The sequence below is a fragment of the Dipodomys ordii genome, unplaced genomic scaffold, assembly GCF_000151885.1.
Source record: "Dipodomys ordii isolate 6190 unplaced genomic scaffold, Dord_2.0 Scaffold9, whole genome shotgun sequence".
NCBI classification, from domain to species: Eukaryota; Metazoa; Chordata; class Mammalia; order Rodentia; family Heteromyidae; genus Dipodomys; species Dipodomys ordii.
Genome location: NW_012267225.1, coordinates 5,667,620 through 5,689,903, shown reverse-complemented (window position 1 = coordinate 5,689,903; position 22,284 = coordinate 5,667,620). Strand labels below are relative to the sequence as shown.

The 22,284-nt window shown below is 45.2% G+C and overlaps 1 protein-coding gene across 1 annotated transcript in view; it reads right to left on the bottom strand.

Moving 5' to 3' along the window:
* Adarb2 (adenosine deaminase, RNA-specific, B2 (non-functional)) overlaps window positions 1–22,284 on the bottom strand; it is a 141,184-nt gene that overhangs the window by 111,482 nt on the left and 7,418 nt on the right. Inside the window, exons 2-3 of the mRNA XM_013009220.1 lie at window positions 17,687–17,773; window positions 6,381–7,285 (exon numbers count right to left, since the gene is read on the bottom strand). Coding sequence (XP_012864674.1) covers window positions 6,381–7,285; window positions 17,687–17,773 — 992 coding nt within the window. The remainder of the gene's footprint in view (window positions 1–6,380; window positions 7,286–17,686; window positions 17,774–22,284) is intronic.

The following is a 22,284-nucleotide window of genomic DNA, read 5'->3' as shown; positions in this document are numbered from 1 at the left end:
TCTTTCTTTCTTTAGTGAGGGTCTAGAATTACTGAGAATTTATTGGGTAAGGAGGGCTGGCTTCTTATATAACTATTTTCTACTCAGTCCTCTGCTCTGTTGCCCAGAGATCACTGTAGTGACTAAAACATGGAGTTCACACCTCATAATTGATTCCTAGGCTTTATTGTCAGGAAGATCTTTTTAGAGTCTGTTCTGCATTGACCCTGTGATAACCTTATAACACAAATAAAGCTGGACAGTGATTGTGACCCCAGAGAAATAAAATTGTTCATCTCAACCCTCCCTAAATGACGTTTGGGGTATGGGAATTAATTTATCAAGTCATGACTTGCTGTGCCATTAGAAATTCTCATGATCATCACCCATGAGGTTTACTTTCAAGAGCAGTTTACAGAGAGCAAACAGCTCTTGGAGAGGACAGAAGCTAGTTTCCCACCCACAGGGGGCATGAGGCTGAATGAGATACACAGAGAAAGCCCTCATTGTTGTACCCCAAGTGCAGGTTCTCTTCTTTCTAAGGAATCTCTGGAAAGACCATCCCTATGTCTGATAGGAAACCAACATTCTTGTTTCACAAACATGTGGCGTTACACATTTTTTTAGGAGGATGTCTATGGTTATTTCCTGAATGAAATACCTTTTCACAGACTCTTTATGGACACTGTTTACATCATTAACATTTGCCTTCCCAGATCCAAAGACACAGAATTCAGTTCAAGTCTTTGTCCCTAGGTGCCACCCCCCTGTAACTTGGGGGTAGGGTAGATTCATGTTGAAGACCCATTAAGCAGATTGCTATTTGATGTTCTACGATAGCATCCAATGTCCTTCTTCTTGACACTAGAGTATGAAAGGAAGTGATAAACACAGGCATGAAAATACGGTTAAATTGGGTCAAATTCCATCCTATTGGTTGCACTGGGAGAAAAGAAATGGAGAGATAGAGCCACAGTGGGACTGTGTATAAACAGATTCACAGCTTGGTGAGTCAGCTGAGATCTGGGTGAACAGCCAGTTATAAGAAGCTGATTGGCTCCACTCAGGAGTGGTATAAGCATTTGCTTGGGCTCCTACTTAAAGATGATTATGATGATAATGATGATGATTACTTTTTTTGTCCATCTTGGGGCTTTAACTCATGGTGTGGGAGCTGTCCCTGAGCTCTTTTGCTCAAGGCTAGTGTTCTACCACTTTGAGCCACAGCTCCTCTTCTGGTTTTCTGGTGGAGACAAGAGTCTTATGGATTTTTCTGCCTAGGCTGGCTTTGAACCATGATCCTTAGACCATTGCCTACTGAGTAGCTAGGATTATGTGCATGAGCCACCAGCACCCAGCAAATGATGAATTATTAACTGATAAACATTTATAAGGATCATAAATGATGGCATTTCAGCCAGAAGTATAATAAGAATGAATATACTATGAATACTTCTTTGTTTCCTCACAACATGGGTTGGAAATGTTCATGAGAGAATGGCTGGCCTCCACCTGAAGTCTGACTCATCACAGTCCCCTAAGTCAGTTGCCTGAGTAACTTTTCTACTCTCCCACCAGCTTTGAGATGAAGTGCCCCAGACCACTCCTGAAGGAGATCCCATGACTCTCCAGCACCCCCAGCTCTGTCGTGTGGTAAGGATTCAAGTCTCCCTGTGACTAGAGAGAAGCATGGGAGGACAAGGGAAAGGAGGCACTGACACCTACTACTAGATGCCCTGATGCATATTTGCAACTCCTGTGGGCCTCAGAGAACCCTTTTCCTGAGAAACACCAACTCTAGTCTTGCTGGTTAAGTATAGCGATTCTTCAGGAGGTCCAGGTCTATTTTGTTCGGATGTCTTCGTGGACAGTTCCTCTCCTGTCTGCCCTACTGTCAGGTCTTTGATACTTTGAGGCCTGGCCCTGATCTCAGCACCACAGGGAGATGGCAGGAAGACAGAACTGAGACATGTGGTAACAACACCAAACAATGTAATTACTTATGTAGGAAGAATGTCTGGGCCCCAACATAAACCAATCATTTCTTTTCAATAACACCAGTAGGAATCCAGGCCTGTTGTTTGTGCTTACAGGCCTACCCAGGTGTGAAGTCAAAATGTGGTTCTGGGATTGCCTGGGTTGGGCTCCTGGCCAATGGCAAAGCCCACGCTCATTGCCTCTTCCTATGGATGGAGACTGCACAAGGAGACTCCCTCATCTGCAGCCTGGAGTGGAGGGTCCCAGGGTCCTAGCTCTCTAGGGAACAGATATGCTTCTGCTTCTGGGATATTTTCAGGTAAGCCAGCACAGTCAGGGTTAAGGTATTGCAAATCTGGGTAATAAAGGAGACTTACACACCTCCTCACTTTTCATTTAAATCTGTTTAAATTTTGAGGATCTTTCCATTGCTAATTTGTTATGGTAATATTAATGAATAGTTGATTCAGCTCGTAGCAATCTGGGTGCTGCTTCTTTTGAGTAAGAAGAAATTAGTGCAAGAATGAGATTAGGAAAAATATACCCCACCACTCTGTACAGTGGTCCAAGGCAGCTGGGGTCACCTGGATTCTCTGACGACAGAGACACAGTGCCCTGTCCCACAGGGCAGCTGCTGCTGGGGTAGTCACAGACTTGGTCCCCTTGGGCTGCAGCTAATTTTAGGGACAAATTCTATAAAATGAGATCACACACAAGGGCTCTAATCCAAGCATACTGTAAAATGCCGAGACTTAAAAAACATGGCTCATTTCAATTTCTTTCTATATTCCCATGCTTTTTCTTCCCTCCTTGTTGTAATACGTACATTAGAGTAGCAGTTGTAATATCACACTGCACAAGCATGTTGGGCTGGTGAAAACTGGTTTGGGTTGAGACAACAGGCATGATTTTCCCTAAAAGGATATCTACCAGCCTTGGTCAAAGAAACCCACCTTCAAGGCTAGTGCTTAAAGGTAGATCTCTCTCTTATTTTGAGGGAAAAGTGCATATTAGTTGTCTTTGGGCACTGTAGACATGGATTTTCTTGACATAGAAATTTTAAGAAAGTAAGCTAGTAAAGGAAATAACTAAAAGTGAATGAGTCCACAAACAAACCAGGATCACTATGCACATAGGTAACAGTTACTTAACAAGCATAGGCCTTCATTCTCATGGAAAGGAAGTGCTGCAAGATACGTTTTTATTGTGGAATTTCGGCTTTCTAATTACAGCTCTTGCTAGGGTAGAAGCGGGAAGTGAATGCTGGGGAGAGAAGGAATTTTTTGTATGATTTTAATGATTTTAAATGGTGATGCCTCTTTAATGAACATGTAATATTCTCACAGGGTCATGAGTTTAGTTCCAAGTTTCTGGCCAGTCCAGAGAAGTCTTGCACCAACTCCAGATGAAGACAGCATGAAGGATTTGGATTGAATCTCTCAGATATCTCCTAGGGAGCCATGGTCACGATCAATAGTTATTGGCCTATATAGCAATCCCTATGTGTTTATTTCTGTTTCATGTTTCATAAAAATTAACAAATGCTTGATTTTAACACTCTCTTTAAGAGTCAGATCTCAAATAAAAAAAAAAGGAAGGTGTGAAGTTATCCTGGTTCTGAGACATGCCCCCAGAGATGGGAAATGGTGAAATTAGATCCTAGTGAAATGATGTCACTTTGACTGTTGGAAGGCTGCTTTAAGTGTTTTCAAGAAGTTGATATTTTGGATTATGAGCCTAATGACCATGGTCATGCTTGTAGAAATACTCTACAGGTCTTGGGGCTGAAGTTGGGGAGATTCTGATTCCTTATAATGGTCCTCACCAGAACCTACTCTGCTCTCTTCCCTCTGCTCTGTGCAGGCTGAGGCTGAGAGCAGTCATGATAGATTCCAAGGGGGTTCTATGTTGTATTGACAGGGTGGTGTAGAGGTGAGAGTTCTTTGGCGAATGAATAGGGGATCAATGCTCTACAGATAAAGGCTCCACCTCGATGCATAAGTAAAAGATCCTATGGCGTATAGATGGGAGGTCCTGAGATCTATACGTGGAGGCCTCATGATGCATGGGCTGCATCTACAGGGTCTCCAAGATGCACAGAGGTTCTTGAAGAATGGTGCTGGTTAGGTAGATCAGCATTTACAGTGATACTGGGAATCTTTCCTTTTTATTTCCCCCTCCCCCCCACTGAATCCAGATCCTATTCAGGATTGGATTTTAATTTCATAAAACTCCTGGAAGTTCCCAGTCTGGACTCCCATTGTTATCCTTGGCCTCCGCCCAGCTGTGGGGAATACATCCCGAGGGGAGTGAGCTGAGAGGATAATGAGCCTCCTGGCATGGCGGCATGCCGGGCGTGATGAATGGCCCGCAACCCTGGAATTGCTCTGTGCCCTTCATCATCCAGTCGGAGTGGTTAGCAGACTGTCAGGGAAAAATAATTTAGCAACCGGGGCTTTAACTGATGTGCTGCATTCTGGGGTCAAATGACTATTACAAAGTAGTAACACTGCCTGGTTTCTCCATCGTGAGAGCTCACGGTTGACAACATGAAAGAAGGAGGCATCACACCCAGAATTCACTGACATCCTTCAATTTCACATGGTGGGAAGCGGGGCAGGGGGGGGAGAGAAAGAAAGAGAGAGACAGAGAGAGAGAGACAGAGACAGAGACAGACAGAGAGGGAGGGCGAGGGAGGAAAAGGGAGGGAGAAAGAGGGGGGGCAGGAGAGGGAGGATACATTCTACCGAACAGAAAAAAGACCCAGGCTTGGCTGGATGCCAACCTTGGCAAATGGCATTAGGCTGGAGGGGAGTGGAATAGAAATGGAGGAAGGCACCCACAGACACTGGTTAGATGGTGTCTCAGGGAAGATGGCAAGAGAGACTAGCTCACCAAAGTCCCACCAAAGCTCACAGGCGGTCTCAACAGAGGTCATCCCTCAGCCCTTATCTAGGCAGCAAGGCATAAAGTCCCCTCATAGCTGTTTGGGATGATTAGAGGACAGATCACAGAGGAACAGAAGAGGAAGAAAGAAGAGAGAAAAATCAAAGGCAGAGGGCAAAAAAGAGAGCAAGCGAGGGCCTAGAATTTCTCAATAGCAGGTACACAGGGACTTACAAAGAAGTTGTTCTCTTTTCCAATGTCTTATTTTTTAAATTTTACTTTGACTTTGTATTTATTTGAAGGTAACTTGGAAGCCAAGACCAATGGTCAAAGACCCCTCACCTGCTCCTTCGCAGAACCAGTGAAGGTTCCAGAAATGATTGACATTAAGAGAGAAAATGAAAGGCAGAGGCGGCAGGATTTGCATCCATCCCTTGATCAGAACTCATTGGTTGTTTATGACCTCTCTCCTCACTCATCCCAGCTCTGTGATCAGCAGAACATCTGCCAGACTCAGTCCCTTTCCCATGTCCACTTCCAGACAAATAGGTATTGCATGAATGAATGAATGAACGCTACACCCGGTCATGACTCCCCGTGAGGGATCCCGTTTCCATTACTGTGTCCTCATGTTGAACCCCTGCCCACTAGCTGAGCTTTGGGTGGTATCTGGTGTTTCTTAACAGATTTATGATCTCCCAAGACAACATCATCTATTCTGTTCCAGCTGTTGTGATGGAATGAAATGATGGAAGGGGTCGCTGTAAGAACTTGCAGTTATTAAGTACTCACAATATATCCTGCACTGGGCTAAGTGCCTTTTAACTATGTAAAGTGTTTCTTGTCCTTGATTGATGTTCAAAAAGAATAAAGACAATTTCTGCATCTACGACATTAGTGCTGCCCACAAATAGGTCTCAAAGAAGGATAAAAAGATAATTTGCATAAATAAGCAATTAGAAGACTCTAGTATGGATGAGGTATGACAGTCGTTCTTTGCCACAGTGTTAAACATCTTTCTTCCAGGGGTCCAGGTAAACTCAGGTAAGAAAGCAGATCCACCGGGGCTGGGAATGTAGCTCAGTGAGAGTGTGCTGGCCTAGCATAGAAAGATCCCGAGTTCCAACTCCAGCACTACTCCCCCCCCCGAAAAAAAGAGCAGACTCATAATTGTGCAAGCAAAGATGAGAGAGTCCCATATTTTCTCATTTCTGGTTTCCTCTGCCTTCCACCACCTGCTTCTCCCTTTGACCTTTGGCCCCTGCCTGACTTCTACCACAAGAGCCTCCAGTTGGGGCAGAATCTGGGGGGCCTCCAACGGTCCAGCCTCCCCCCACCATCTGTTGTGACTTCACACGGGTCATGCATGGCCCAACATACCAAGGTGACCTCCGATCTTTTCTTCCACCTGCTGAGTTATTGGAGGAGGGCCCTGCCTGTTCCCCAATCCAGAGGAGGGCAGGGGGGATCCCACCCCCCCACCCCCCCAGTCCATAGCCAGCCCAGCATCCTTTCCACCTGGCACTGCCAACGCTCACCTGCGGCAACAGGTTACTTTTACTCCGGCCGGGGGTGTGTCCGGGCAGCCGGATGTCGAAGAGGGCCTGCAGGGCCGCCTGCGCCGCCTGCCCCTTGGCTAGCTTCTTGCTGCGTCCAGAACCTTCGAACGTCCTGCCGTCCACGCACACGGCCATCACAAAGCTCTTGGCTCGGGGCCTCTGGCTGGTCTCCGAGAGGCACACGTAGCGCAGGCCGGAGCGCAGCTCGTTCAGCACCACCACCGGGTTGCTCTCGCCGGGGGTCCCCGGGGGGCGCGCGGGGCCCACCAGCTCCAGCGCGCGGCACAGCAGCCGCCCGCGCCCGGGGTGGGGGTGGTGGGGGGCCAGGCGGCGGGGGGCCCGGGCCTCGGGGTGCACAGCCGCGTCGGCGGCGGGGGCCGGGGACTCGAACTCCTTGAACAGCGTGTCCGGGAAGTCGGCCTGGTCGGAGGTGAAGTCCGGGCAGGGCCCCGCCGCGCCGCCCAGCGCCGGCTGCGCCTGGCCCGCGTGGGGGAACTGCACGAAGGACTTGAGCGCCAGCTCGGCCGCGCGCATCTTGGCCTTCTTCTTGGTGGGGCCCGTGCCCTCGAAGGTGAAGCCGTTCACCTCCACGGCCACGGCGAACACGGGTGCGTGCACCGGGCCTGTCTGCGACACCATGCGGTACTGCAGGCCGGGCTTCAGCTCGTGCAGCTGTACCAGGGCGTTCTTGGGGGTCACGGACCAGGACAGCCTCTTCCAGATCAGCTGCAGCTTGCACAGGTGGCCGCCCCCATTCCCCTCCTCCAGGGGCCTCTTCCTTTTGGTGCTGGACGGGCCGCCTCTGGCCCTGTCCCCCGGCGTCAGCGGCCGGGGCGCCAGGTTGCTCACGTTTCGGTTTTCCTTCACGTCTGCGCTGCTGGTACCTGGAGGTTAAACACACGGGAGTCAGGATGACCCGGCTCTCCATGAAGCCTGGATGCTGTGGACTGGGGTCTCCAGATCCATGGCCTGGGAAGCCTCAGGCATTGAGCACTGCCCAGCCAGGCTGGTGAGCAGGACGCATCTTTGGGGACTCGTGGCCCCACGTCCCTGTGAGGCTCGGAGGTCTGAGGCTGAGAAACACCTCTGCTCGTCCAGCTGCATCCACTTGCGTCCACTGACATCCACCTGCATGCTACCTGTGTTCACCTGTATGCCATCTGTGTCTACCTGTGTCCACCTTCGTCTACCTGCATCCATCTGTGTCCACCTGCATCCACCTGTGTCCACCTGCATGCCACCTGCATCCACCTGTGTCCACCTGCATGACACCTGCATGCCAGGAAGCATAGGTGCTGGAGCTCCAGGGTGCCACTTGTTTACTGGCTAGGATGACGGAGCTAAGAGTTGCTATCATCCCCTAGCCATGAGTCTGATCTGCTTCCTATCTGATCCTCTGTATGAAAATGCTTCTCTGCCCCATCTGGATGAAACAGCCCTTTGGGATCTGTCAAAGGCTACAGGTGCTGCCATGTGGCTTTAGGCTTCATTTGGAATGTGGTTCTGAGTCCTCCCTGTCAGAGTCACCTGTGACCAGTCAGCATGTTTGCTACACCCTTCATTCCCTGATAGTCAGGCTGTGATTGACTGTACAAAGCCCATAGGTCTAACTGCACCAGGGGCTGCTCCAGGCAGGGCTGCGGCTGCAGCATAGCTGCATACCAGGGTCCCCTTGATTCCTGCCCAGGCGATTCTTGCCATGGGATAGGGAAAGCCTTAAAACAGGCCAATAATGCCCAGCGCTTTGGGGGGGCATGTACCTATAGATTGGTTGGTAGTAATGAGCAACAGTATGTGTGAAAAGCGTCTCCGGGGGCCCCCAGTGAAGCTGAGGAACCCACATGACCTCCTCATCAATTCTACCAGCAAGGCTGGCTCCCAGAGTAACCTCCGTACACAGAAATAAAGATGTTCATCATGGCATTCTTTGGCAAAATTAAAAATTTAGGAAAATGTCTAAATATGTTGCAACTCAGTCATACTACAGAACACAATGTACAATTATATCTGATGGATAAATGCTTCAACAAGTTAATTTCAGACATATAGCAGTATGTGACTCTCAGCTTGCAAAGAATTCAGAATAGAATACAATTCCTTGAATACAAGGACACTAACAATGCAGATGACTCGTGTAATCAGACCCAATGGTAAAGCTATACATATACATTTAATAAAGACAGGGTCCAGTTTCCTCTGGGGTGAAAAAGAGGGAAAAGATAAGGAAGAGATAGAAGGTGAAACCATTTGTATTTTAATGTCTTATTTCCCTTGCAAACAACAACAACAACACCCCCCCCAATGATCTGAAGTAAATTTAGAAAAAAATCATCATTTACTTAACTGTAGGTGACAGATGCATCTAAAGATAATGTAATTTGTCTGGACACTGTTCTGTATAGGAAAAATTTCAGCCATAGATTGTCACATAGCCTCCTGAGCTTATTGGGGCCTGTGCTTCTGGAATGCTAAGCTCTTAAGTTCATTAGAAAATATTTGGAGAATTATACAGGCGAATAACACCACAATACCATTGCCTTTTCTGAGCCCTAGCAGGTTTGTGTCTTTATCCAGAACCTAGATTTTGCTACTGCTGCTTCAAGTCAGCTCTGGGTGGGTGGGGAGGGGGAGGCAGGTAACATGGGCACTATTTCATAGGTGGACAAAGGAAGCTGAAAGAGGGGAAGTCGTTTACGAGGTTACTTAGTGTTAATTGGTCCAGATATGACTCATTCCTAGAGACCTCAGGTTGCTCTTCTCTGTGCTGGTGGTGTAAGCTATTTATCTTGACACTGTATAGTTCCATCATTTTTTTTTTCTTTTGGTCATTTTATAGTAAGCCCCGCCCCTTTCTGGACCACTAGGGATGATGATGGTATTGTGACCACAGTCTGCCTGAGTCCCTGTCCAGGCAAAACTGTACACTGGTTTCTCTTATGAACCTTACACCTTTCCCCAGAGACCAGGAGGTCTTAGCTTCGTGGAGGCTCTAAGGCAGGTAAGAATGAGTTATTTCTGTGCCCTTTCCCCCTCCACACTTCATTAAACAAGCAGGAACTCAAAGTGTTTTGTTTTGTTTTGATTTTTAACGGCTAAGCCACAGCCTAAAACACAGACATTGAGTGTCTGGATGGTTGTTGACTTACTTGCCTAATTCAGCCTGAAAATCTTTTCGGGGTGAGAAAAGCCTGACTTCCCCCCTCACCTGCCCCTCCCCCCTCCTTGGTTTATGCTATTGTTGTTGGGGAATAATAAAGAAGAAAGTACAATTTCATCACACCAAAGGACACCTTTGTAAAGCCAGGTGCCTTGAGGAGATATCCTGACATTTGAGATTGTTCTTTTTCAAGTTGTATGCTTCCTGCTCTTAGCTCTATTTTAATCTATCATAGGTCAGGCAGCCACATGTATCTTTGTGTATCTATGGAAGGACAGAATCATGTGTGGGAGATGCTGGAGCCCACTTTCAAAGAAATTTCAGGTTCCTGTTTGTTTAATTTGCTAAGTTGTAAACTGGTTCTACTTTTGTCCTTCTTTTATTTGCTACTAGACATATTAGAGTTGGGGAGGCAATTTTGTGCAAAAGTGTGAATCTGAGAGCTTTGTAAGTGCACAGCATGCGTCCGTAATATGTTTCAGTAGAAATAATTACCTTCCAAAGAGCAACCACCAACTTCCCGCCGCCATTTTTTTGTGAATTGTTATGAGCTTTGAGCAAACATCACAGCAACTAGTTCTACCATTTAGGGAGTTTCAAGCCAAGGGGGAGTAGCTAAGATTAACCATGTGAGTTTCCCAACTGAAGTTAAAAAATGGAAAAACGAACAAACAATACACTGCAACCTCCCCTCCTCCCCCATCAGATTGCCTGGAAACTTGGTTGGAGTGCTCTAATTTCTTATTGATTTCTTACAACATGGGGATTGATTGAGAGTGTCAGTGTGCTTATAGCAGCCAGCCTATCAGATGACCCGTTAGATCTTGGAGAACTGAACTCACAGAACAATACTTTTCCTTTCACCTGCACTGAAATTCTTTTTATTCTCTCTCCTGCCTTAGCTCTTAGTGGCTGCTGTAGTGACATAGTTCTGTAGCAGAAACTATGATAGTGACATTGTGCTGTGAGTCCCTTTCTGAATAATTGATAAGAGATGGAGTGTTTGCTTCCTGTCCTTAATACTCACAAGACTTTCTAGGAGTCGAGGCTACTCAGTATTTAGGAGGGTAGCACCCTTTTCAGGGGCCTGAATGCTAGCCTGAATTGGCCAGCAGAGCCCAGCATGGACTGGACTCTTTCCTCTGTCCCGTAAGCCTCAGGATGTAAACAGGTAAGTGAGCAACAGTCCATAAAGCATTTATGCTTCTGTAACTTTGAGCGCGACCATTCCAACTCAATTTTTTAACGACAGAAAAGTATTTAATAACATTTGCCTCATCAGGTAAATGAGGGTGACTAAAATCTGCATGTATAATTGGACTGAGGAACAAGTCTACCATGGGGGAAATTCTCATGTATTTTAAATGAGAGCAGGGAAAAAGGTATAGGTTGACTCTTCTCACTTCTTTCCTTATATCCCGTCCCATGCTCACTCTCTGTTTATTTTACTTACTGGAGTCTTTGATCAGTTTATCCAGAAATTCTAGGACTAGAGGGGGTGATGTAAGATTTAGAAGCATTCTGTTCCCTCTTAAGGGGCCAAAGAACAACAACGCCAACTTCTCCATATACAGATCAGAACATAATTGGTCTCTTTCTTTGGTTAACCAAAGATCACCAGAACCTGCTGAGTATCAGTGCATATAAAGACACCCCCCACCTAGATCTTTGCCTTTTGGGCTACTTGGGGGTCAGAAAGACAGAGAGACACCAATGTATAATATTCCTGCTGTGACAAATGACACTCCCCTGTTCCATTGCTCCCTGAAGATACCTGGAGTCCCGTAATCATAGCATCATCTCTAGAGCTTGGCCACCAGGCTCCTGCTGGTGTTTTGCTATAGCCATTCTCCAAGAGCTCTGTACACTATCCAACTCTGATTTTACACATTCACATTTTCCTCTTCCACACAGAAGACATTAAGTATGCTGCACTCTCCTCCTCTGACCCAGGAAATTATGCTCATTTTTTTTCTCCATTTAGCTAATAGGTTTCCCAGGGCCAATTGTCATATGTAATAATCCTCAGATAAAAAGTCAGGCAGCAAGAAACTGTTCCTGCTCAACATAGAGGTGGAAAGCGACTTGTCCATGCATGAGCTTGGGGGAAACCTATGCACTCTGGGCTATAAGAGCTGGGGGCTGGGGCTCCTGGAAGGGCTGTTGTACTTTTGGCTTTCAGCCTTGTCTCCTCACCTCTTGCCCTGGAGGTCTATGTACACGTATGCTGTGAAGACAGACAGGGATTCTCTGCCTCTCCTGCCTTTCCTGCTTGAGGGGAATTGTCTCTTTGGAGCATGTCACATTTAGTGTATGCTCATTGGCCAAGGGTAGATTTTAGGTGCTCTTATCTCCCTAATCACCTCATAATAATATTGAAAATGAGGTTCCTGCCTATAATCCCAGCTACTTGGGTGGCAGAGATAGGAGGATCAGGGTCACCGAGCAACATATAAGACTCTGCCTGAGGAAGTGGCGCTGTAGCTCAAGCGGTAGAGCACTAGCCTTGAGCTGAAGAGCTGAGGGACAGCGCCCAGGCCCAGAGTTTAAGCCCCATGACCGACAAAAAAAATAAATTAATAAGACTCTGCCTGAAAAGTAATTAAAGCAACAAAGGGCTGAGTAGTAGAGTGTCTGCCTAAACCCTAGTACCACAAGAAAATGATGAACACATTATTTTTCTTGACCATAACAATCACTTCACTATGACTCTGCGTACCCAATCATCATGTTGTATATCTTAAATAAATAGACACAATAAAAACGTCATGAGAAAGTGAATTTGAGGTAGGATCACGTAAGCCTGATTAACTCAGTTAGCTCTGCTGTTCCTCTGCAGGAGCTCAGAGGGCGTGCACTGTTCCTGAGTTCTTTCTCAGACTCTGAGGCTCCAGGGTTGGCCCACGCAAGCCTGAGCTTTCCTTAGTTATACCTTTTTATATTTCAGCCATTGCTTGCCCACGGTTCACCTTCTCTCTGGACATAGGTTTCAGATGTCCTGGCAGTCGTCAGTGAAGTGGTCTGTTGGTCTCTGGATTCTGTTTTCCCTGTGTACTAGCAGTGAGATGTGAGCAGTAATGGCTTCTGGACCTCATGAGCCTGTCACATGGTTTATACTCAGAACCTGCTACACAGGCTTATGTGAGCATCCGTACAGACAAGCGTCTACAGGTTCTAGCATGATCTTTCAAGGGCATGCTCCGTTGTTAGGATGGTGGTGTAGCAGAAAGTCAGCTGCCCCTGCCCACTGGGGCCAGGCGGGGAACACTGTAGACTGACTCTTGAGTTCTCAGTGTCTTCTGAGATGGCAGGACTTGAGGGAGCTATGTGATAAAAGCGATTTGGTTCTGAAAAGGCATTGGTTGTACACTTGGCACAGTTCCAGTGGGTGGCTCATAATAGTATATAAGACTTAATGAATCCTTTAATTCCACTCTGGAATTCATTCTCCCAAATAATTATTATTCTTGCCAATCATAACTCATAGTGTCATAGCATGTTAGAGCTGGAATTAACTCTGCAAGGAACTGGCCTTCTCCCTCAGGGGCAGACCACAGACCCACTTGTTAAGGCAGCTAATGTCAGAATTCATCCGAAATCTTAACTATCTTCAACTTCTCTCTCTAACTCTGACACACACACACACACACACACACACACACCATTGATAAAGACTCATCAAAGTCAATTATTTAGCTGGAAGCCTGTGTGTGTGTGTGTGTGTGTGTGCAAACCACAGGCCTACAGGAGAATGGTAGGTAGGCAGAGAAGGAAACAGAATGAGTCTCTGGGCCGGGGGGGGGGAGAGGGGGAGAGGGATGGACAAGGCAGCTCCCCCTGACTGCACCTGGTCTCAGTGGGGCTCATACGCTGTCCTTTGCCATCGGCAAAGTCCTGATCTGGATTTCAAACACTTTCACTAATGAAATCCATCTCCAGGGAGACCAGGAGGGCGGCATTCTCGAATGCCCATAGCTGTGCGCGCCTTCCTTCCGCCTTGACAAATTACCTAATTCTCCAACACCTCCCGAAAGCGAGACTTCTCTGCACTATGACTTCTCCAAGGTCTTTTCAGAGAGCCGCACATATCCTTCCATTGTGGAAATTAGACCAGAAAAAAAAGAAGCTGGCAAGTAACTTCAAACTACATTAGATAAATACCACAAGCAGCAGTGATAGAATGATCACAAGCAATTTGAAGACTGCTGTCAGACACTAAAAGAAAATGTCTAAGTCAGGGAAGTAGCTGTATGGAAAAATGTAAAATAAGATTATTTCCATTCTGCTTCTCTCATCCATGGATTCGTCTTGTGAGCCTCATAAGTGCATTATCTCATTTGACAAAAAAGTGTCAGTGAATGTAGTTCTAGGCTTAAAGGTGTAATGCATAAAAGAATTGCCTTTTTCAAGGGAAAGAGCCAACTTTTCTATCATCATAGCTGTGGTTAAACTTGTGGCGTCTGAAACGAAGTAAACTCCTTAGTGTTGATTCAGTCTGGTGACCTGGGCTGCCATCCTTTGGCAGTGGCAACATCAGAGGTAGATTGGTAGTGTGTGGGGGGTGTTCTGTGCACGGGATCTCAGCGTTCCCACCACTTGGACGTGTGTGCTGAAGGCTGTGTTCGCTCACAGGTTTATTCATGAGCCCTTTCTTCTTCTGCTGGCTGTGTTGCAGGCCAGCATCCTCTGCTTGGTCATTACACACAGCTGGCTTCCCCTCTCGGGCTAGGCCGGCATCATTGGGAGTGTATGCATCGCTAATAATGATACTGCGTGGCTGTGGGTCAGGAGGGCTCTGGAGAGCCAGCCATCCGCTGCACCACGCTACATTTGCAGAGATAATATTGTTTCTGGTGAAGGTTATTTTGCTGCCAAGTAGCCCCAGTGTTAAAAGAAAGAAAAAAAAAGAACAGCCCTTCCCCTAGACAACAGGACTTAGGAGTAGGAGAATGGCAGGGGTCTGGGTTCTCCAGCCAAGCAGCAGGAGGGGCTTGATAAAGAAAGGGTCAGGAGAAAATGCCAGGCTAGGGTGGACGGTGGGAGCCTGGGGCCAGGCAGCATGCACGGTTCATGCGTTTGCTGGTCCTGTGAGGGCATCGCAATGTATCAGACTGGGCCATGGGCAGAAGATGGCTTTCTGGGGCCAGTCTGTGCTCTGTGTGTACAATTTTCATGGATAAGCAGACACAGCGGCATGGGAACTCCTACACCAGAGTCCAAGGGCACCTGTGTGTGCTTTGAGGCCCATCTGGAAGACTTGATAACAGATATTACACGATAACAATAAGATATGAGCCTTGATCCCATGGTGCAGGGCATAGTGGGTGTGTCCTGTTACCTCTTTCCTTCCTCCAGCTTAGTGCCTTTCAATAGGGAGGCCCACAGTCCAGGCAAAAGCTGTGACATGTGCTGGGTTCTGCGCAATCTGGCAGCTCAGGGCAGTTTGGTCAGCTCTGATACTCAAGTTCATACAGTGCTGAGATGCTTCAGCAGCTTAGACAACACCAGATCTGTGGGATGGCGCAGCGTGAGACATGATGAGGAAGCACATCCTTCCTCACCCATCTTTGCTTCCACACACACGTGCACACACACACTTATACAGCACAAATATGCGAAAAGGCCACCCATGCATGCACATGGTGCACACACACACACACATACACACACACACACCCCACCTAACCACATATAGACACAGGCACCATCGTCAGTCATTCAGGCGGATACAACATAGTATGCACATGCCTCCACTGCACACATGCCACAGACATACACACTTAACACAAACATCCCACATACTCGTGTCACACGCACAGAACGTCTCTTCCCAGTTTCCAGTGGCATCTGGTTAGCAAATTGGTATGACTTTATTGGCATATTTAGAACTATGAAGGCAAACCCAATTCATGAGAGTTGGTCATTGAGCAACTTGTGAAAATAATTTTCTAACTAAATTTACAACACACACCAAAGGAGGAAAATGAAACTACTGATTAACAATGACGTCTCCTGAGCATTCAAAAGCCTTTGAACATATAATAAACAATTAAAAGTTATTTTTTATCTGTAGGTTTTTATCCACTGAGCACTAAACTAGAGGAAAAAATAGCTCTATTGGTGAGTATTGAGTATTAGCCAACTGTGATCAAACATTTTCTGTGTTCCATGTGGTTGCATTTCTTCAGCTCCATGATTGAAGTGACTGACTGGTCTTGTGTTACAAATGGAGGCTCTGACTGGTGAAATTCCTGGCTCAATTTGCCCTGGGCCAGAAATATCCTGGGCCTTGGTGCTGCTGTCTCAGTGGGGAGGAAAGTGTGTGTGTGTGTGTGTGTGTGTGTGTGTGTGTGTGTGTGTGTACCTGCCTGCACGCAAAACTCTCAATCTCCAATGTCCTCAGGACAGGGCAGTAGCTTTCTAATGGTTCTGGATTGGGCTTTTGTTGTTTATTTCCCCAAATCTTGAACCTCTGCGTGCTGTGGCTACTGTGCTACTCCAAGTCAGAAACCATTTGCTCTACTCCCAATACTTCCTACAGCCCTTACTTGCTAATTCCTCTACTTATTTTTTTTTTTTTCTTAGAAGGAAGACTAGATTCAGCTCCAGGAAACAGAATTAGAGTCATCTCCGTGTGCATGACCAAAAACCACTGTCCACTCATCAAGCTGACAAATGTTCAGAATATGATTTTTAAAATCTCTGAAGTAACCTGCAATAACTTGATGGATCTGGAGATTTTTCTAGTTTGGATTGTGAGGGAATAGAGACAATCAGGCTTTTGTCCACAAGTCTTCGTGAGAAAGGACTCTTTAGGTCTGGGTGAAAAGCCCATCTGGGCCCCCTGGGACCTTTCCCCTGCCCTTCCCTGCTGGAAAAAAAAATGGAGGGGCCCAGCAGAGGGTTGCCAGCACTCTCTTCAGTTCTTATCTTTGACGCCTCTATGATGTTTTGTTGAATAATCCAATGAAATGATCTCCATTTCCAATAGCATTATTAATTGTCTGGCTTTCTTTTCAGAAGTGTTATATTCTTAAAAGCAGAGGGTGGCCTGGACAGAATGCCAGTAAAAAACCTTGCCACCATTTCCTCTCTGTCCCAACAATCTTAGAAACCATCAGTAAACACCTTTTTCCTCCTGGTCCCATGCGAAGAAGCTCATTCTTAGCTCATTTCAGTTAAAAAGGAGACCCATCTGTTAGGTGGCGTTCAGAGGGTTTAGAAGGTTTGGCCCCCTTCTTTTAAATGCTTGACAATATGCCATGAGAAAGATGGCAAGTGCAGTGTGAGCCAGACTCACCCGGGATATTCTCTATCTTTCTGACTCTCTGACTTGTCTCTGTCTCTGTCTGTCTGTCTGTCTGTCTCACACGCACATACCTCAAAAATGTCTAGTCTGGATTCTTCTCTGTGCTCTCTTCATTGATCTGGACAGAAAACACCACTCAGCCTTCTTTCCTTAACTCAACCCTTCTGCAGTTTCTTGCACCTGAAATCTTTCAGCAAAAGGGCTCTAATTCCTTGTGAAATAATAATATAAACCATGAAGGAAGACATGATAACCATTCCTCTTATTTGGTTTGAAGAGGGCAACACAGTAAAGAGAGGAGGAGATAGTCTAAGAAAAACTTCATTTCCTGCAATCTCTGGAGTGTGTGTCATGGCAACATTACCCCAGTGTGGTCCTCTCCTCCAGGAACGGATGGGGCACCAGGAAGAGAAAGGACTCCAGGTGAGGGTGGGTGGACTTCCAGGTAAGGGCAGAAAGCCCAGGTGAGAATGGGATGTAAGCCCCGGTCAGGATGGGCTTTGGGTAGAGGGAGATGGACTGTAGGCGAGGATGGGAGCTGGGTGAGGATGGTCTGCAGGCGAGAGTGTTCCAGCTCAGGAGGACTGCAGGTTGGGAGCATTGGGGGCCCTACTGTGCACGCTCATGACTGTAGATGAGGTGGAGACTGTAGGGTGAGATGCTTTTCTTGGGAAGGTAAGAACAGAGCCCCCGCCCCAGTAAACCACATCCTCCCTCTCCTGTGGGGCCCCCCTCCAAGGCTCAGTGTTGGGGGACAATAGAAGACTTCGCTATTAATGAGAGGCCTCTCCATAAGTTTGGAAAAGGGGAGCTGCTTACTGAGATTGTCTTCATCCTCCGTGTGGGTGGTGCCGGGACTTAGGTACTTGAAAGGAGCGAGGAAGGTTGACAGTATGCTGACTTTGTCTGGAAAGAAAAGAAGAACAGGAAATGCGCGTTTGACACCGAGTTTCAGAACAACTCAATGCTTTCATATGTTCTTATTAATGAGGGGCTGGACATGGGAAGGGACAAAGGTCATTTTGGTTTCAGACACTTCATTCCGGCTCAGTCTTGTATTGAATTCTGACAGCTTTCTTTCCCCCTCCAAATCAAATTCCTGTCTCTATTCAATTTCCGGCTTTATGATTTCCATCATTCTTTTCCTTTTCCTGGCCCAGGTCCCTCAAAACCTTAAGTGATTGTCTTCAGGATAGTGACCTTGCCTCTACTTACCAGTGTGTGGGCCAGGGCAGTTCCCTATCAAGGTGATTACACAAGAGAGGAACAAACACAGGTAAAACAATTGCATAATGAAGACAGAATTGTGCGAATAAAACCAAAGCCCTTTTCCCTCACTTGTGGAGAATTTGTTTGGAGCATTTGAAATGCAGGGGGAAAAATAGATTTTTTGGGGGGGTCTGTTTGTAGGGCCTGAACTCTGGGCCTGGGCGCTGTCCCTCAGCTCTTCAGCTCAAGGCTAGTGCTCTACCACTTGAGCCACAGAGCCCCTTCTGGCTTTTTTTTTCTGCTCATGTGGTGCTGAGGAATCGAACCCAGGGCCTCATGCATGCAAGGCAAGCGCTCTACCATTGAGCCACCTTCCCAGCCCGGAAAAAATAGACTTAATGAAAATCATTGCCAAAAACAACCTGTAGGAGGTGTTTGAGCTGAAGTACTGGAAGGAAGAGAAGAGAGTAAAGGGCACTTTACTCAGCCTAGAGGGGCAAGACCTCATGCCTGTAATCCCACCTACTTGGGAGGCAGTGTTTGGTAGGATCAAAGTTCAAAGCTAGCCCAGGCAAAAAGTTAGTGAGACTCCATCTCAGACAAGTTGGTAATGGTGAGACATACACGTGATCACAAACATATGAGAAGTATAGATAGGAGGATGAGGGGCTAGCTGTGTGTGTGTGTGAATTGACACCCTTTCTAAAAAATAACTAATGCATAAAGGACAGAGTGCTTGGCTCACGTGTAAAAGGACCTGATTAGCAAGTGGACAGACCCCAATAGTAGCAATAAATAAATGAATCAGGAGGGAGTAAGGATGGAGGACAGTGTGTGGTAGAGTAGTGGGCGTGTAACCGACACTATTGATTACCCTTTGCACAACTCTAGTTGCCCTGGGACAAAGGCCAGGATCCTGGGCTCCAGACACAGGGTGGAACACAATTGGAGAAATGGACTATGTCTGGGAATACTACTCATGGTCAATAAAACCTGTTTGTACCACAGCTCTAGCAACTTCGTTAAACAGGGAGATGGCAGGAATTGTAAGGGCTCCTATAGAAAAGCTCCTTGTTTTAAAGCTTTCCATTGACTACAGGAAACCACAGAAGTTGGGTGTCCTTCTCCATGCAGAACCCATGTCTACAGAAGAAGAGTCAGTGGGGGGGCACAGCACAGGGTCGCCCCCAGCTCAAGTGACTGCACCCATGCCCCGCAGGTTTCCACTCTCCACCGTTTCGGTGAGACCTAACATGGTATTTATTTGAAGACTATAGAGGGGAATGTTACCATTATTTATCCAATTTGGTGCAGACTTGCAATGGAATTGTTTCTGGTATTCATTCAGGTATCTCTCTTATGGGTTTTGTTGTACTATTTTGGGGCCGTGTTCATCTCCTATTGGTGGTGTCCCTACCGGAGGGCTGATGTTTTAGCGAGTTTACTGTGTTTGTAACACGGCTTCGGGCCTGCTTGTTATTACAGAAGAGACCCGTGTATCTCGGTGCTCCTGTTTTTGTATTGTATACCCTGATATAAACGTGATTTCTCGCTGGTGGTTTTATGTGTCCTTAGCCCTCAGGCATCTGGACCCAGCTCGGTGCATGTGCCTTCTCTTGTGAGCCTGAGCAGGTTTTTCTCTTTAGCTGAGCTTTCTGGAGGCCAGGAGTTCACATTGAAATTCATCCAGAAGCCTGTTAACAGCTGTTGTTTCCAGGAGGGACAGGCAACAATATAGCATTCACACAAAGAGAACAATAAATAACTCAAATATGAAATACCTGCTCCTTCTTCATTCTACCAAACAAGAAGCATCAACCCGGAGAGGGATTTGGCCCCACTGTTCCCTCACAGACCAAGCTAATTTACTACAAGAGAATGAAATATCTTGCTTGAGTTATAATTTCATTAAGGGAGTCCAATAATGTTACACAACGAGTGTGAAGCTCAAATGATTTAGTCTGAAGGATCTCAAAATGAAATTACAATTTTTTTTAATAAAGCAAGGATACCAGCTGAACACCCATAAAATACTCTAAACTATTTCGGAGCCCAACTTAGCAAAACTGTAAAATATTTAAAGATGGTTTCAGGTTGATCAGAGTTCTCACTTTGTGCTGTTGCTAGGCTTGTCAAATAATAAAACAAGACACCCTGCTAAAATTAAATTTCAGATGAACATCAATTTATTTTAGTGCATGTATATGCATGACATATATAAACCAAGATAATTATTCAATTGTTTATCTGAAAGGACTTTAACAGACATTTCACTAAGGAAGAGATATGAATGGCCAATATGCACATGAAATGATGCAAAAGCTATTTAAGGAGTTATTTTCTATTTTTTCTTCTAAATTGAAAATTTCTCCTGAAGGTGGCTATAAAATTTTTTGACCTTGCCTTTGTCAAACTTCAATCTTCCTGTGATTTGTTCATCTTAAAACTAGGAAAACAGAATTTTCCCTGTTTCTTACTTTATTTTCCTTGTGTTTCATCAGTCATAAATTTATAAACATTTTCCTGCAAGAAGAGTCATGTGGTGAAATTTAGGGTCAGGGTCAGAGAAAAATTATATGGGTAAATTATATGGGTTTTCTCCAGAAATAACTATGTGCAATTCATTAATAAATAGTAGACCCAGAAACAGGCCATGCTAAGAATAATAATGTGTGAAAAGGAGAGCCAGTTCTCCACTCTGTCCTTCCCAAATCCAAAGCCATGATTTTCACACCATTGAGTAGGAGGAATAGGGAACATTCCAGAATATATTTGTATACAGAATGTAAGAATTCTTGCAGTTTAATGAGAAAGGACAAAAAATCCAACTATAAACAATGGGAAAATATTTTTCACAATGAAAAATAAACATATAGCCAATAAGCATATCATAAATGTTCAAAAACTGATACTAGGAAAATGCAAATTAAATGCAAATTAGATCAACTTGAAAGGCTAAAATCAAAAAGATTGAGGCTGATAAAAGTGAGAAAGAGGTAAAGATAATCAGAACTCATATATTAATATATCTTAAATTTTTTGAAAATGTTTTGGCTTTTAAGTGTACAATCTGTCCCATGGCTTACCAACTCCACTTCTAGATATTTACTTAAGATAAATAGATCATTTATATTCAAGGATATTTATAGCAACTTATTTATCACAGTTCCAAACTGGAAATACCCCAAATGTTGATTAACAGGAGAATGAATAAATGAATTGTGGTGTACTTTTGCAATATAATAGCATAAAGAAAAATAAGAAGCAGAAGAATCAAACTATTCAAATATATTATGATGTGGATGTGTCTCAAAAGCATTATATTGAGCAAAAAATAGAGTCACAAAAGAAACATATGCCATGCGAATGCATTTCTAAAATGTTTCAGAATAGCTTGAAGTACTTCATGGTGAAATAAAATAATTACATAATTAAATGACTACTTTACAAAAATGCTTCCTGATGAGAAAAGGAAGAGTGCTACCTCTCAGGGCAGGTTGGAAAAGTGGATGCAAGAAGTACAAGAAATCTTTCCAGCAGGAAGAAAACACTGTGTTTAAAGAAGGAGCTATACTATAAATGTGTATGCATTGTCATGGAACTGTAACATATGTAGTTTGTGCATACATTTCATAATCATGTCTCCATTATTAAAATATTAAAAAGCAAAAGTCATGATTAGACAAGAAAATAAAGGGTGGGCATCAAATCTCAGAGCCTTGTTTAATCCAGAGAAGAGAAAGTAGGAGATGGCATAAAGTATTATTTCATATCTAAAGAAGACAATGCAGGCTGATAGAGATTAAATGAAGATGTCTGCTAGAAAAGAATGGATTATATATCCACATATGCCCCCCACTTATCAGGAGTTTAGCTCTTGCTTTTCTTTTCTCCTTACTTTATAGATGTGTGAGCACAGATGTATTAAAGTCTTACCCACTGCAACAGGAGAAATCACAACCTCAAAGATAAAGCTCTTTAGAACCACCCTTAGACACTTATCAAGACAAGTGTGTATGAAAGTAGCTCAGAGTGAGAGCTGGTTCATGACAGCTGATGTAGTAGTAGTTCTGGAGGTTGAGAGCAAGATCAGAATAACAAACATCAGGCCTTACCAACCTCAGTGACTCAGAAAGTGTTCAGCCAAATTGTACACTAGGAAATTGCAAAGTAAATATACTGGACACCAATGCACAAAATAATGGTGA